Source organism: Oculina patagonica, chromosome 12 (assembly GCF_052425735.1).
Source record: "Oculina patagonica isolate OP01 chromosome 12, crgOcupat, whole genome shotgun sequence".
In the NCBI taxonomy this organism is placed as follows: domain Eukaryota; kingdom Metazoa; phylum Cnidaria; class Anthozoa; order Scleractinia; family Oculinidae; genus Oculina; species Oculina patagonica.
Window position 1 is genome coordinate 18,333,072 of NC_135769.1, and position 13,040 is coordinate 18,346,111.

Genomic DNA, 13,040 nt, shown 5'->3' on the forward strand with positions numbered 1-13,040 from the left:
TTCTTGATTTACTTGAAAACGCTCTTACAGATTTTTCTAAAATTTCTTCAACAGTAAGTCAATCTACTAAACTTTAATATATCAAAAAATAAACACCAAGTGTCAATCTAGATTTCGAGAAAATCAAGCTTGTTTGAGAACAAAAGAAAGCATCAAAAGTTGCAATGGTAACGTTTGTGACTAAGTGACGGGTAAAAATTTAAAATTTGGTCATATTTGATCATTATGGTGTATTTTGGCAAAAATCGAACATTGGCTTCCTAGATAATTTTAATTTTCAAAACTACATCGAGCCTCCTTAATATTGATTATTCATACAGAAGCATAATAAAACAAGTAAAATAAACAGTTGTCAGTGAGGAACAGGTGGTCACGTCATATGTTCTATTCTCATTAAATTTTATTCTACTCAATTACTCCTTGCCTTTGAAAAGACCTGAGCAGTCTCGTCTTTTTCAACAAAAAACACGAATTATTTCGAAGCAAATACGTGTGCAAAGAAATTATTTGAGCCAAAGTGGCCCAGTTGGTCCGTGAAGCCGAGAGGAGAACTGATCAACGCTTGATGCCTTAAAGAAAGTTTGGTAAATATCATGCAGAAATCATCTTGCGAAATCATCGAAGCAAATACGTGTGCAAAGAAATTATTTGAGCCAAAGTAGCCCAGTTGGTCCGTAAAGCCGAGAGGAGAACTGATCAACGCTTGATGCCTTTAAGAAACTTTGGTAAATATGCAGAAATCATCTTGCGAATTGATGTTGCAGGAATACCCTGAAATCTCCGACGTTGAGGACTTCCAATCAACTTCCATCGCTTATTGTGTTTTTAACAATTTTCTATGCTATACTGCCATCATGTTGAACATTGTAACGATCCACGTGATAAGAAAAACTTCGTCGTTGCCAAAGACTTTAAAAACATTGCTCCTGAGTCTTGCTGTTTCTGATCTTGGCGTTGGTTTATTGGTTCAACCATTTTACACTTCACTCTTGGCCAACTGGTCACAACAAAGCATTCCCAGCTGCAGCACCTATAAGGTTTTCCTCGCGATGGGAAATTTGTTTGCTTCAGCTTCGTTCTTTGGTGTTGTGGCTGTAAGTGTAGACAGGTCCTTGGCTATTCATCTTCATCTCAGATATCAGGAACTTGTAACTCACAAGCGTGTCGTTGCTGTGGTGATCTTAATATGGGTATTTAGTGGACTTCTTACTTTGTTGCCGTTGTGGGTTTCGCCCGATATTCGCATTCAATATCAAGGCGTTATTATAGCAGTTTGTCTCATTCTTTCTACAGTGGCTTACATCAGGGTTTATTTAGCTTTAAAACGCCACAAGAATCAGATTCAGGCGCTGCAAGTACAACATGTACCACAAACAGGCGAAATGGCAAATTTCGCTAGCCTCATTAAATCTGTAATAGGGATTTTTTACGTATATCTCGTGTTTTTGGCTTGTTATTTACCGTATTTTATCAGTTTGGCCACCCTTAAAATCTTAAGCCCGAATACTGCTTTAAAGAAATATTTTCTTTTCTCGCTGACAGTAATGTTCCTTAATTCATCTTTGAATCCTGTAATTTACTGTTGGAAGATGAGACACATTCGACACGCTATTATGGACATACTACGGAACTTGTCTTGGCGCAGAAAACATGCATTACGCTAAACATCTGGCTTAAATGTTACTAAAGAAAAAATATTAGGAAATCGAAGTGATTTATATGACTTAGTGATTTCTGATATACTGAATTTAGTGAGATATTTGTAAATTCGTAAACAAAAATAATTACAACTGACCGTGACATTAAAAATACTGAATTTATTCCTGATTATTCCTGATATTAATTTTAGCGATTTTTTCATAGCAAGATTTAGCGACTATGTAATTTAGCGATTTTACGAACAATATAAAAAGTTAGTGATATCGTGTAACACAGTACACGATAATCTATCATACTTATAGCCAGTACTTATAGCTAAGATAGAAATACATGTTCAGTAAAAAAACAAACTCACTTGAAATTGAACGAACATTTGCATTGCCAGAAAGAACAAAGATACCGGCATCTATTTTTAAAAGAATATTTCATATCGACTATGCTTTATTGTGTTTCTCTTTGGGGTGTGAGGTGGAGGGGGAAGAGTAATAAATTTGACGGAGACAAATTTTAGCGAGCACTAAATTTAGCGATTTTTGCCCAGCTCGTTAAAATCGCAAAAATTAGTAGCCGCTAACAATAGTAACCTTAAGGTATATGGCAGTTTTCATTTCACGCGCAGTGCAGGAGCCCATTGATGGCAACTGGCAGTCTTTTCAATGAAAAAAAAAATGGAAGTTGAAAGCGCGGACATCAGTAACACCCACGCGTTGGATTTGTTGTTCACTGTTTTCATTAAGCCATGACAGATGCCTGCGTGCTGGTAATCATGGAAGGATCGGACAGTTTTTTTTGTAATTTACTCTTTTAATTTAAAAAAGGAGTAAAATGCAGCTACTTCATTTTACTTTGCAAGGTACACCTGCCGACATGTATGTATTTACGTTGGTAGTGTTGTGAAATATTTTTTCCGTCTTGACTTCTTTTGTTACATTTCATTTGACTTTCAAAAATCTAAATAAAAAGAGGAAGTTCTTTGTGTCTTGAGATAAACTTTGTCTGATTGACGTTTGTGGGTTTATCATAAATTAACATATAAAACGAGTTTAAAATACCGGTTCGACTTATTGGATTTTAGCATGTTTGTAGAACTAAAATTTCCATGAAATGCTTAGGCCTTCTACGCAGACGTTCTTAAGGCTCGTCATAGGGGAGAAATGAGTGACGAGCCCTAAGAACGTCTGCGTAGGAGGCTAGAAATGCTTCTGATGGACAACAATTTTATTTGTGAACTTATTTTAATCATTGGCACCAAGCCAAGTAATCAAAATTCATCCGGTAGTGGGCTTGTTAAGATATTTTTACTAACGGATCTTTAAATTTGCAATTCTTAACACATGTCATGGTGGATCAAGCGGTTCAGGTGTGAACTCTTACTGGTGTCTTTGTGCTGTGTTCTTCTTGGGCAAGACTACTCTCATGGTGCAGTTTTGGTCTATTTTCGCTTCATTTCATTCGCCTTATGTTTCTGAAATGCACCGAGCACCTTCCGGTCTTTTTTTTAAACAAAGTACACTATATTTTTTCACAGCAAACTAGGTCTTCGCCTGCAACCATCACGTGGTACAAGGTACGCGATCTGTGCGCACAGCAGTCTATCAAGGCACTTTCTTACTTTAGGCAAGCCTAGTGATTGGTTAATAAAACTCGCGCAACGTGCACTAACCAATCAGGGCAGAGTATAATCTTCCCCGTCAATCAAGGGCAAACCGGAAGCATCCACGAGTTGGCTTTATGCGAGGTTTCCCGCGCTTGAAACCGTTAACCATTTTTACTTCAGTTCTTTTTCATTTATTACATATTTTCGTTTCAAATCCTCTAATCGGAGAAATGTAATACATGCGACTTTTTCGAAGAAAAGTTGTTCAGTTGGTCCGCGTCGCTGAGCCGTTAGAAAACAATCTTAGCTTCGTTATTGACATGATAAACGCTTGAGAAAACTTTGGTAAATATCATGGAAAAATCATCTTGTGATTTACTTCTTCAGTACTACCCCGAAATCTCCGATCTTAAAGATCTTCAGTCGACTTCCATCGTTAATTGTGTCTTCAACATTTTTCAAGCCTATACCGCCATCATGTTGAATATTGTAACAATCCAAGCGATAAGAAAAACTTCGTCAATGCCAAAAACCTTAAAAACATTGCTCTTGAGTCTTGCCGTTTCTGATGTTTGCGTCGGTATATTGGTCCAACCATTTTACACTTCACTCTTGGTCAGGTGGTTCAACACAGCATTCCAAGCTGTGAGACGCATAAGTTTTTTGTCATTATAGGAATTTTGTTTGCAACGGCTTCCTTCTTAGGTGTTGTGGCTGTAAGTGTAGACAGGTTCTTAGCTATTCATCTTCATCTCAGATATCAGGAACTTGTGACTCACAAGCGTGTTGTTGCTGTGGTGATCTCAATATGGGTATTTAGTGTATTTTTTTCTCTAATGTCGTTGTGGGTTCCGCGCGATGTTCGCTTCCAGTTTCAAAGCGTTCTTATAGTTGTTGGTCTCGTTCTTACTGCAATGATCTACATCAGGATTTATTTAGCCGTAAAACGGCACAAGAATCAGATTCAGGCCCTGCAATTACAACAAGTAGCACAGACTGAAGAAATGGCAAATTTCGCCAGCCTCGTTAAATCTGTGATCGGGACGTTTTACGTATGTCTCGTGTTTGTTGTTTGTTATTTTCCGTACTTTATCAGTCTGGCCACAATTAAAATGTTAGGCCCGGGTATTGCTATAAAGAAAATATTTCTTTTCTCCTTAACACTCATGTATCTTAATTCATCTTTGAACCCTGTAATTTACTGTTGGAAGATGAGACACATTCGACACGCTATCATGGACATACTGCGGAACATGTCTTGATTCAGAAACGGTGCATCACACTTATCGTAGAGCCGCCGGTCATGCCATGCAAGAATTCCGGGTCTACATTCAGTGTAGTCGCAACAGTGTAGACTGATCTCTGGCTGCGTGAAGAGATGTGAAAGCCTGTTACAACTTACCTATATTATACTGAAGAAATTACTGTATAATCAAACGGTATTTATGTAGCTTAGTAATTTCTGATACACTAAGCTTAGTGGCATTTTTGTGATTCAAAGATGCAACAGGAAACAGGAATCATTATATATACCAGTTATGGAAGAGAATATGTAGCAACGTTTTTTTTTTTTGCTTGTGCAAATAAAAATCAGTTTTATCGCAGTGTTATTGTCTTCAATGAAAAAGAAGCTGGAAGATCGCAGGCCCATAGTAGGGAAGAGGCGGGATGGGGACTCAGGCACCACCAGAAAGTTTCCAAGTTAATTGAATCGAATTTTAGAACTAAAGTGAATTGGTTGCTAAAATAGACAGCAGTTTATCGTTTTGTTAATCAATATCAATAAAGTCAATATTTTAGTTGCAGGTGTATTCTCATTTTCACGGATTAACACCCTAATCATTTTATCTAATTAAAATTTATCTTCATCATGTTTGGTTTGTAACCCCGTGATCATTATCGTCGATGCTCTTTTTCGTAAAACTTTCAGCGAAACTTCGTAATACAGCACTATCGGGATTTTAAAATCAGTCTGGCTCGCTAAATGGCGCACTAGACTTTTAGCATTTTGCTTGTGTACAGTCGATTAGCATATTAAGTGTCCGTAGACTTTAGAGTCAATTTTGTTGTCTTGCTTGAGAGTGTTAAACAAATATTCATAAAAAATATGCACGCACGCTTATTTTACATCAAGCATGTAGCTAGGCATTTTTATTTGGTAGTGTTCTTACCTATATTTTATTTACCACGTTAAAATACCGGGAATGACGCCTAAACTTAGTGTTTACTGTTATAACAAAATTAGAGATTTTCGAACACAAGGCTCAGTTTAAATAAACATGACATTCATACTACTGACAGTTACTTCTTGGTTTTATTCTAATAAGTTAAAAGAAGGTTCAAGACTCACGTATAAACTTGAACTATATGATGTCTTGTTGACAAAATCAGCAGGAGCAAGTTCTGAAATACTTCGTCTACTGAGGATCATTACTTCAGTAGGCAAAAAATTCATTTTAGCCAGAGTACTCCAGTTGCTCCTTGGCGCCGAGAGAAAAAAATATCTTGGCTTCGTAAGCACTTTATGTGATGAACGCTTGATGCCTTAATGGCAAATATCATGAAGAATTCATCTTGTGAATTTCTTCTGCAGCAATATCCCGAAATCTCCGACCTTAAAAACTTTCAGTCAACTTCCATCGCAAATTGTGTCTTCAATAGTTTTTCATCTTATACTGCCATCATGTTGAACACTGTAACAATACACGCGATAAGAAAAACTTTGTCTTTGCCAAAAACTTTAAAAACATTGCTCCTGAGTCTTGCTGTTTCTGATGTTAGTGTTGGTTTATTGGTTCAACCATTTTACACCGCACTTCTGGTTAACTGGTCACAACATAGCACTTTTAACTGTGGAACCTATAAGGTTTTTATCGTCCTTGCACAGTTGTTTACTTTAGCTTCTTTTTTTGGTGTTGTGGCTGTAAGTGTAGACAGGTTCTTAGCAATTCATCTTCATCTCAGATATCAGGAACTTGTGACTTACAAGCGTGTTGTTGCTGTGGTGATCTCAATATGGGTGTTGAGTACACTCTTTTCTTTAATGTTGATGTGGGCTCCGCCAGACATTCGGTCCTTATTTCTGGGCATTGTAACAGTTTTTGGCCTTGTTCTTACAACAGTGGTCTACATCAAGATCTATTTAGCCGTACGACGCCATCAGAATCAGATTCAGGCCCTGCAAGTACAACAAGTAGCACAAAATGGAGAAATGGTAGATTTTTCTAGACTCGTTAAATCTGCAGTCGGTATCTTCTACGTATATCTCGTGTTTTTGGTCTGTTATTTGCCGTTCTTTATCAGCTTGCCTGCCATTAAAATCCTCGGCCCAAGTAGCGCTTTGAAAAGATTTTATTTTTTCTCCTTAACACTCGTCTTTCTTAATTCATCTTTAAATCCCGTAATTTACTGTTGGAAGATGAGACACATTCGACACGCTATCATGGACATACTGCGGAACATGTCTTGGCTCAGCAACCGTGTACCCCATTAACTGTAGAGTTGATAACTGTTTTTCTTTCTGTTTGGCGACTGTTCACAGTATTTGGCGATATAAGTGTCATGCCGGCCTTGATTAAATAAATCGCAAGTGGTCGTTCTATACGTTTACGTATACGTTATGAAAACACAAAGGAATATGCGGGCAAATTTATTACAGTCCACGGTTTAGCATTATCATGTTTGGTTTGTGATATTTTCAATAGCAAGTTTTCCTTATCAAGTTATTATTTTGCTCAAACAAAATTTTATTTCTAGGTAAACTATCAGTTACTTTGTTAGTGCACTTTTGAAAGACAACTTTTGCTGTTTTGCTTTTTATTTATCTTTTGGTTACACTAAATCAATATCTTCAATATTTTCTTGCTGGTGTAACTCATTTTCACGGATTAACACCTTAAATATTTTATCTAATTTAAATTTGTTTTCGTCATGTTTGGTTTGAGACCCTATTATTATCAAGCGCTCCTCTTCGTAACTGCTCCCAGCCACACTTAGCAATACGGCGCTATCGCTGTTTCAAACTAATCCGGCCCGCCAAATGGCACACTAGACTTGTAGCAGTTTGCAGGTGTACCATAGATTAACATATTAAGTGACCGTGGGCTTTAGTGTCAACTTTGTTTTGTTGCCTGTGAGTGTTAAACAAATCACAGGCGGCCCAAGCTCTCTATCAGATTACCTTTGGACGTGACTCTTGCTTATGAGCGGTGTTGTGTTACAAAGATTCGATTTATAAGGGTTTGTATGGGAAACAACGAATTTTCTTTAAAAGTAAAAATAAAATGTATATTTTGTGAATAAAGTTGACTTACCCTGATTCTTTGTTTCATTCTTTGTTGTTTGCCAACTTCTCAGGTCGATCCAACGCGTTTTCGGCGAGTTATCGTTATTTAGGTGTCCACTGCTAAATTTGGTAAACTTCAAATTTGTAAACTTTAATTTTCCTATACCGCCATCATGTTGAACATTGTAACAATCCACGCGATTAGAAAAACTTCGTCGTTGCCGAAGACTTTAAAAACATTGCTCTTGAGTCTTGCTGTTTCTGATGTTGGCGTTGGTTTATTGGTCCAACCATTTAACACTTTTGTTCTGGTCAACTGGTTACATAAAACGCCACAAGAATCAGATTCAGGCACTGCAAATACAACATGTACCACACTCACAGACTGGCGACTCGTTAAATTTGTAATCGGGATTTTTTTACGTATATCTCGTGTTTTTGGCTTGTTATTTACCGTATTTTATTAGTTTGGCCACCCTTAAAATCTTAAGTCCGAATATTACTTCAGTGTTACTTTATCCTTTGTTGATTTAAGACATTACACGTATGCAAGCCTTGAATTTAATTCATGGATTAGCCTCCGTATGAGATGAAATGTTTCCTCAGAGCAAGCTTCTCGCAATTGGTCACAGTGTTCTTCGATCCCATGGTAAGCCAGATCACGTTTAGTGGTCATGGAACGGATCGTGGCTTGCATTAGTTTTCTATCGGAACATGAGTAGATAATAATGGTTTTTACGTTTCGTACATACATTTACAAATGCCTTAAATCAACAAAGGGTAAGAAACTGACTGAGCTTTACAGGGCCGGGCGCGAAGACCAGTCACCAAACCTTATACAGTCGAAGCTCTCTTAACGGAAACTCTCGTAAGCGGACAGCTCTACTGACGGCTGCCTTATTTGAAACCCCGTTTTAACTCCCATACAAACTCTATATTTTTACATTCTCGTAAGCGGACATTCCCGTAAGCGGCCGCGGACACTTGCAGAGATAACGATTTATACTTTTTCTTTGTTTTTAAGCCCCCATAAGCGGACACGTACTCCAAAGAAAATCCTATTAATATCCTTCGTATCTTGTTTTTTATCAATGAACTTCACATCGCCGTTCGTCACAATAATTTTACAGTAATTTCAGTAACATATTTAAGTGTTTGTTTTGTCGTCATCCATGTCCGGTTACATTTCGAAACACAAATAAACACTGTAATACTGTTCAGTTATCGTCATTATATCGTGGTTGTACAGTATAGTGAACAATAAAACAAAAATGTGATTGTCATTTAATACGGCGGTATTTTTTTGTATTTCCAATACGGTACTGTATTTATTGTTAGCTGGGCAAGCTCCCGTAAGCGGCCTCTATCCCTACACCTCTTGTGGCCGCTTACGAGAACCATTCTCGTAAGCGGCCAGCTCCAGTTACGGACACTTTTTTCGCGTCCCGAGGGTGTCCGCACCAACACCAACAGCGGTAACGATCATCAGAGCAAATTTGTCGTCACTACTCCTGACGATCTACCCCTTTTTGATGCTGAAATCAATCAATCAATAATCAATAAAATTTATTTACCCTCGGAGCTGACGGGGGCTGGCTAGGCCCCTAGCAAAACATATGCTAATATGCCGAGAAAATAAATTACAAATGTAAAAATATATACAGAACGAAAAATTCATAAGTAAGTAAAGTAATTCATAAGTTAAGTAAAGGGCTCACCTTTGTACCTATCCAAAAGGGTACTGACGAATATCAAGCAAAGGCGGATTGTGAGAACTTTTACCGTCGCCTTCGTTTGCAGGCTCATTTCCACAACGAAGATGATAGTGAACCCCAAACCACACAAGACACTTGCGATCCAATTGCTAAGCTAAACCACAAGGAGTCAACTCGGACTCTTCCCGAAGGCAGGTTCTCTGCGATAGATCATTACATTGACCGTTGCCGTCGCGCCGTTAATGCTTTAGATTTCAAGGCCAGAACGCATCATAATAACTTATCACCCGCCGAAAATAAAAACAAGCGTTACTCCAACTGACCAGACGAAATGACATCATCATAAAACCGGCCGATAAAGGTGGTGCGGTTGTTGTATGGTCGCGCCCCCTGTATGATGCCGAAGCACACCGCCAGCTGTCTGATGGTCGTTTTCATGAACGCCTTGATCAAGACCTTGTCAAGGAGAATCAGCAAGCCATCAAAACAACCGTCAATGAAATGATACACGCCAATAAACTACCGACTTCAGCAATGAATCTTGTTTTACAAACTCGGAGGACCTCAAAATTCTATCCCCTCCCAAAGATCTACAAAGAGAACAACCCTGGGCGACCGATTGTTTCCGTCCTACAGAAAACACTGCGTCGTACTTGGACCAAGGTCATGTCTCCTCTCGTATGCAATCTTAATACATACGTCAAGGACACAAACCACGCACTTCAGATCTTCAACAGTTTTCAATTTGACAATGATGACACCAGCCAACGTTACTCTACACGATAGACATCAAGTCTCTTTACACCGTGATCTTGCACAACAGTGGCCTAAAAGCGTTGAAATACTTCTAAGACAAGCGCCTCGTGCTCGATACACCCACAGCAACACTCACTCGCTTAACTGAGCTTAACTGAACTGGTGTTCACCCTTAACACTTTCTTGTTTAACGATGAATTGCCATCAGATGGGAGGAGTCGCCATGGGCAGCAAAATGGGCCCGAACTGCGCATGTCTATTCGTAGGCTATGTGGAAGGATGTGGAAGACCAAATTAGCCAACGGTACACCAGTTTTGTACCTCAGCTCCATAAGCGATACATCGACGATGTGGTAAGAGTCGTGTGTTGTAACCGTGTGCAACTTGAGGAATACATTGCGTTTTTCTCTTACTTTCATTCCGCTCTGCAATTTACACATACAATCTCCGCAACCGAGTTACCTTTCCTGGATATCAAATTGCACATTTCTGGTGACCGTCTCTCAACCTCCATTCACTACAAAGCCACTGATACCCTCAGCTATCTTCATCACGACTCATCACATTCCAGCCACTGAAAAGAAAGCCTCCCGCAAAGTCAGTTTTAACGGCTACGACGCCTCTGTTCCAACAGGATGAACAGGTGAACAGGATTTCTTTGGTTCTCACATACCACCCTCTGAACAACAGAATCAAGCGAATCCTGCTAGACAACTTCAAGGTAGTCACTGACGACCCTGTAGCTACTCACATTTTCCCTCAGCCGCCGATGGTCGCGTTTCGCGGGGGTAGAAACTTGCGTTCAACGCTGGTACACACAGCCACCTAGCAAGCTATCACACGCGCAGGGTCTTACCCTTGTGGAAACACTCGCTGTCCCACTTGTGACCTCAGGACTTATTTACTGCATCTCCTGCCGCCGCTGCCCTGCCATTTACATCGGCGAAACTGGGCGCACCCTAGGGGAACGTTTTGGCGAACACCAACGAAGCATCACCAAGTGTGCACCTGGCCTCCCCGTCGCAGAGCATTTCAGCTCAAACGATCACAGCTTAGCCGACGCACAGGTCTGCGTTGTCAAGCTCTGCGGCGGTAACAAGCAAAGAAAGAGGCAGGATATGCGTTTAATTTTTCAACTTGGGACCTGCCAACTGCGCGGTTTAAACTCAGATTTCCGGTTTTATTGAGGTTTTCGCGTGCTAGAGACCAAATTTACATGACTTAAAATTTTCTCGTGGCGTATTTTTAACGATCGTTTTATTTACAATCATTTTACCACTGACGAAGGGCTAAGCCTGAAACGTTTGGTTTGTTATGAACTTATTTTGGCATTTTCAATAACGTTTATTCTCAATTTTCAGAGTATTGTCATCTCTGTCAATCAAGTGCAAACCGGGAGCAGCCGCGAGTTGGCTTTACGCGAGGTTTCCCGCACTTGCAACCGGCTTTATATTTAACTGCAGTTCTTTCTTGTTTATTACATTTTGCCGCTCCAAATCGTCTAATCGGAGTAACGAAACACATGCAGTTTTGGGAAATAAACAAAAGGGGAACTACTTTAGCGAAACCTTGTTTAAAACGTTTGCAGGTTAACCGTCGATTAGCATATAAAACACTTTTTAATTACACCCAAGGGTTCTCTTTAGTCATTTTTAAAATTCCCATTAAATGCTTTGTGCGCACAACTTTAGTTTCCATCAATCCCAACCCCATGATCTTTATTTAAAAGCTACTTTATTAATATTTTTTTTTTACCAAAATTTAACAAACGCATCACCTGTTTAATAAACAGTTGTCAGTGAGGTGCAGATGGTCTTACTAGAAGACTTATATATTCTATTCTCGTTAAATTTTATTCTACTCAATTACTCCTTGCCTTTGAAAAGACATGAGTAAGTTTCGTCCCTTTTAACAAAGAGCACGAATTATTTCGAAGCAAATACGAGTGCAAAGGATTATTTTGAGCCAAAGTGGTCCAGTTTGTCCACGTGACGCCAAGAAGGGAAACTGTTATAGCTTTTTAAAGCAATTGATGTGATCAATGCTTAACGCTTTAAAGAAACTTTGGTAAATATCATGAAGAAATCATCTTGTGAATTGATGCTGCACCGCTACCCCGAAATCTCCGACGTTGAAGACCTTCAGTCGACTTCCATCGCTAATTGTGTCTTCAACAATTTTCTATGCTTGTACCTCCATCATGTTGAACATTGTAACAATCTACGCGATAAGAAAAACTTCGTCGTTGCCGAAGACTTTAAAAACATTGCTCCTGAGTCTTGCTGTTTCTGATGTTGGTGTTGGTTTATTGGTTCAACCATTTTACACTTCACTGCTGGTCAAGTGGTTACAACAAACCATTCCTAGCTGTAGCACATACAAGGCTTTTTTCGTCATTGGTAATTTTTTTACTTTTGCTTCGTTCTTTGGTGTTGTGGCTGTAAGTGTAGACAGGTTCTTAGCTATTCATCTTCATCTCAGATATCAGGAACTTGTGACTCACAAGCGTGTTGTTGCTGTGGTGATCTCAAATTGGTTGTTAAGTGCATTTCTTTCTCTGACGCCGCTATAGGTTCCAGCCGGATATTCGCTTCTTATCTTGGTGCATTATTATAGCTTTTGGTCTCGTTCTTACTGCAATGATTTACATTAAAATTTATTTAGCCGTCAAACGTCACAAGAACCAGATTCAGGTCCTGCAAGTACAACAAGTAGTGCAGACTGGTGAAATGGCAAATTTTGCCAGCCTCATTAAATCTGCAGCAGGTTTTCTCTACGTGTATGTCGTGTTTTTGGCTTGTTATTTGCCCATGATGTTTTACAAGTTTGGCCACTTTTAAATTCATAAACCCAAGTATTGCTTTGAAGAAGTTTTTTCTGTTTTCCTTGACACTCGTTTTACTTAATTCATCTTTGAACCCTGTAATTTACTGTTGGAAGATGAGACACATTCGACACGCTATCATGGACATACTGCGGAACATGTCTTGGCTCAGCAGCCGTGCATCACACTAATGGAAGAGCCGCC

General features: G+C 39.2%; 2 protein-coding genes and 1 pseudogene across 2 annotated transcripts; all 3 read left to right on the forward strand.

The window, feature by feature from the left end:
* Positions 1-270: 270 nt before the first annotated feature.
* LOC144633007 (adenosine receptor A2a-like) lies at positions 271-2,560 on the forward strand. Its single transcript, XM_078491784.1, has one exon. It carries the CDS (start codon positions 732-734, stop codon positions 1,662-1,664), a length of 933 nt encoding a protein of 310 aa, XP_078347910.1. The 5' UTR covers positions 271-731; the 3' UTR covers positions 1,665-2,560.
* Positions 2,561-3,570: 1,010 nt separating this feature from the next.
* On the forward strand, positions 3,571-4,797 carry LOC144633621 (adenosine receptor A2a-like; annotated as a pseudogene).
* A 772-nt stretch (positions 4,798-5,569) lies between these two features.
* LOC144633609 (adenosine receptor A2a-like) lies at positions 5,570-6,893 on the forward strand. The gene has a single exon (XM_078492454.1). It carries the CDS (start codon positions 5,805-5,807, stop codon positions 6,747-6,749), a length of 945 nt encoding a protein of 314 aa, XP_078348580.1. The 5' UTR covers positions 5,570-5,804; the 3' UTR covers positions 6,750-6,893.
* The last annotated feature ends 6,147 nt before the right edge of the window (positions 6,894-13,040 follow it).